The 2,497-nt window shown below is 34.7% G+C and overlaps 1 protein-coding gene across 1 annotated transcript; it reads left to right on the forward strand.

Moving 5' to 3' along the window:
* The first annotated feature begins 246 nt into the window (after window positions 1–246).
* LOC105261710 (putative nuclease HARBI1) lies at window positions 247–2,497 on the forward strand. Its single transcript, XM_059122650.1, has 3 exons — window positions 247–1,859; window positions 1,911–2,055; window positions 2,118–2,497. The coding sequence occupies exons 1-3, from the start codon at window positions 1,710–1,712 to the stop codon at window positions 2,495–2,497; spliced, it is 675 nt and encodes a 224-aa protein (XP_058978633.1). The 5' UTR covers window positions 247–1,709.

Consider the following 2,497-nt stretch of genomic DNA (forward strand, 5'->3'; position numbering starts at 1 on the left):
TGTGCATATAAAATCCAAATTTTTGGGAGGTACCTCCGATTCTGATGCTATAACTCCAGTTCCAAGTAGAATTTCATAAATTTTTATAGCCTATGTTACTTTCAGGCAATGTTGTAGTATACTTGGAAATTTTCAGGAAAATCTGTTCAGCGGTTTTCGAGTCCATAAATTACAAACAAACAAACAAACGTACAAACATTTTCCTCTTTTATAGATATAGATTAGAATTGAGGTTTGAAAGTGTAATTAACGAATATAAAGAGATACTGGTGAATAGTAAATAAATGGTTTCAGACTTTTTTCTTTCATAAATACTTTTTTGTGATATGAACATACTTCGCAAAAATTAAATTTGACAAAAAAATTTAAGTACATAAAATTTCAAATCGTGCTAAATGGAATAAAATCGTGTAAATAAATTAAAAATATTCAATTTTCAAACCGTGTTATATCAAAACCGTGTACAAAAAGACCGTGTAAAAACAGACTTAGGTGTATTGGACTTTTGTTGCAATTTTTTGACAAAGGAGTTATAACTTCGAAAATGTTTTTGAATCGAAATGTTTTGAATCGAAATACCTCAAATCGGCTGGTTTAAGGATGGAACCAGTATAAAAGGACTAGATTTAACTGTACTGAAATCATCGAATGCCAAATCAGAGCACATATATACTTTTTATAACATCAGTCATCAAAGTTTTTCACTCGTTTACATTCTTTTATGGTGTCCCTAACTGTTATAAACCGATGATACCTTAGTTTTCTCTAATTCAGCAATTACTATCGATTCTGATTACGAAATCTCCAGGACATCGAAAATATATATACAAGTGTATACTCAAAATTTTCTTCATTCATCAAAAATATTATTATTAACAAGTTAAAAAGCAGTAAGTTCGGCCGTGCCGAACTTTGAATACCCTCCACCATTTGAAATTTGGTAATTTTCAAAAAATAAAAATAGCCGTTATATTGGAGTCTATACGATGTGGACCTACATAGGCATTGCTTGTTATAAGCCATTACCATATTATAAACGGGTATAATGTAGCATCTTCAAAATACCATATATAGAGAGGTACCGTTATATCGGAGCTATACGAAGACCTGGGGGGTTACTATGTAACCCGATTCGATAGTTCGAATGAGTCGAAAGTTGTATTCGATCCGAATTTAAACTGGTACTATGTAACAATTTCGGATCGACTAAAAAGTGCTGCAACTAATTGGATTTCTTTTGGCAGTACTTTCGAGTGTATTATTTAAAGTTGGCAGCATTTATTTCGTGTAACGTCAAAACATCACCAATAAAGGCAAACAAAAAATATTTATTTTTTCGCGCCGCGAAACGGAAAATGGATTCGGTTGCTCTTTGGTCTCAAAATGACGATGAGCGATTGGAACGTAAAATCATACGCGATGGTGTAGACTTAATGGAGTTAACGGATGCAACGTAAGCAACAATTATATAAATATGGTGTAAATTTCTACATATTGCAATGAGTTAATATTTTCAGCTTTGTTAGAAATTTTCGGCTTAACAAGGAAGCATTTAATTACGTGCTGGACAACATTAGATCGAAGCTGCCAACATCCCTGAGGTCTACTAGTGTAACTCCAATAGTAAAATTGGACGCTTAACTTAAGTTTCTTGGGCAAGGTGGTTTGCTGGATTGGCACAACAAACTGTGTTAAAGTGTATAAGAGAAATGTGCACCGCTATAGAAGAGGTGTTGTGCCCAAAGCACATAAATTTCATCATGAGTCAAGAAGAAAGACGTGCGGCAAAAAATTGCTTCTATGCCATGTCTGGAATTCCAGGGATAATAGGAGCTGTTGATGATACCCACATCCAAATGGTCAGTATACAATCGCACCATGTTTTGTTAACATTTCATCTGTTATTTTAGATATGCGATCACACAATGCGTATAAGAGCAGTGAATGGCTGTTATGGGGGAGCATCACACGACTCTCACATATGGAACCTATCAGATGAGCGCCTATTTATGAAGAACGCTTATGTAAATGGCGACAAGTCGTCGTGGTTAATAGGTAACTAATTTTAATACTGCTCATTTTTTTTAAACAATATTTAAATTCTATATTATCCGTAGGAGACTCTGGGTATCCATTGGAACCATGGATACTTACATCGTATAGGAGCGCCAACGAACATTCCGCGGAAAGCAGATTTAACAAGCGGTTTTGTAAGGCAAGGTTCATAATTGAGCGTGTGTTCGGCGTATTGAAGGGGAGATTTCTTTGCTTGCTCGCAGCACGCGAATTGCATTATGCACCAGTCGCACAAATATTGAATGTCTGTTATGCATTACACAATGTTTGTTTGGAACATAATGTGGAACCACCTACAGATATAGCATATATTGAAGAAGAAATGGAATTGACCTCCAACACAGCTTTAGATTTAGAAGGAACAAATCAATTCTCAGCTGTAGCGCAAGCTTTAAGAGATCAAATAAAAAACAATTTATAA

This window comes from Musca domestica, unplaced genomic scaffold, assembly GCF_030504385.1.
Source record: "Musca domestica strain aabys unplaced genomic scaffold, Musca_domestica.polishedcontigs.V.1.1 21, whole genome shotgun sequence".
Classification (NCBI taxonomy): Eukaryota; Metazoa; Arthropoda; class Insecta; order Diptera; family Muscidae; genus Musca; species Musca domestica.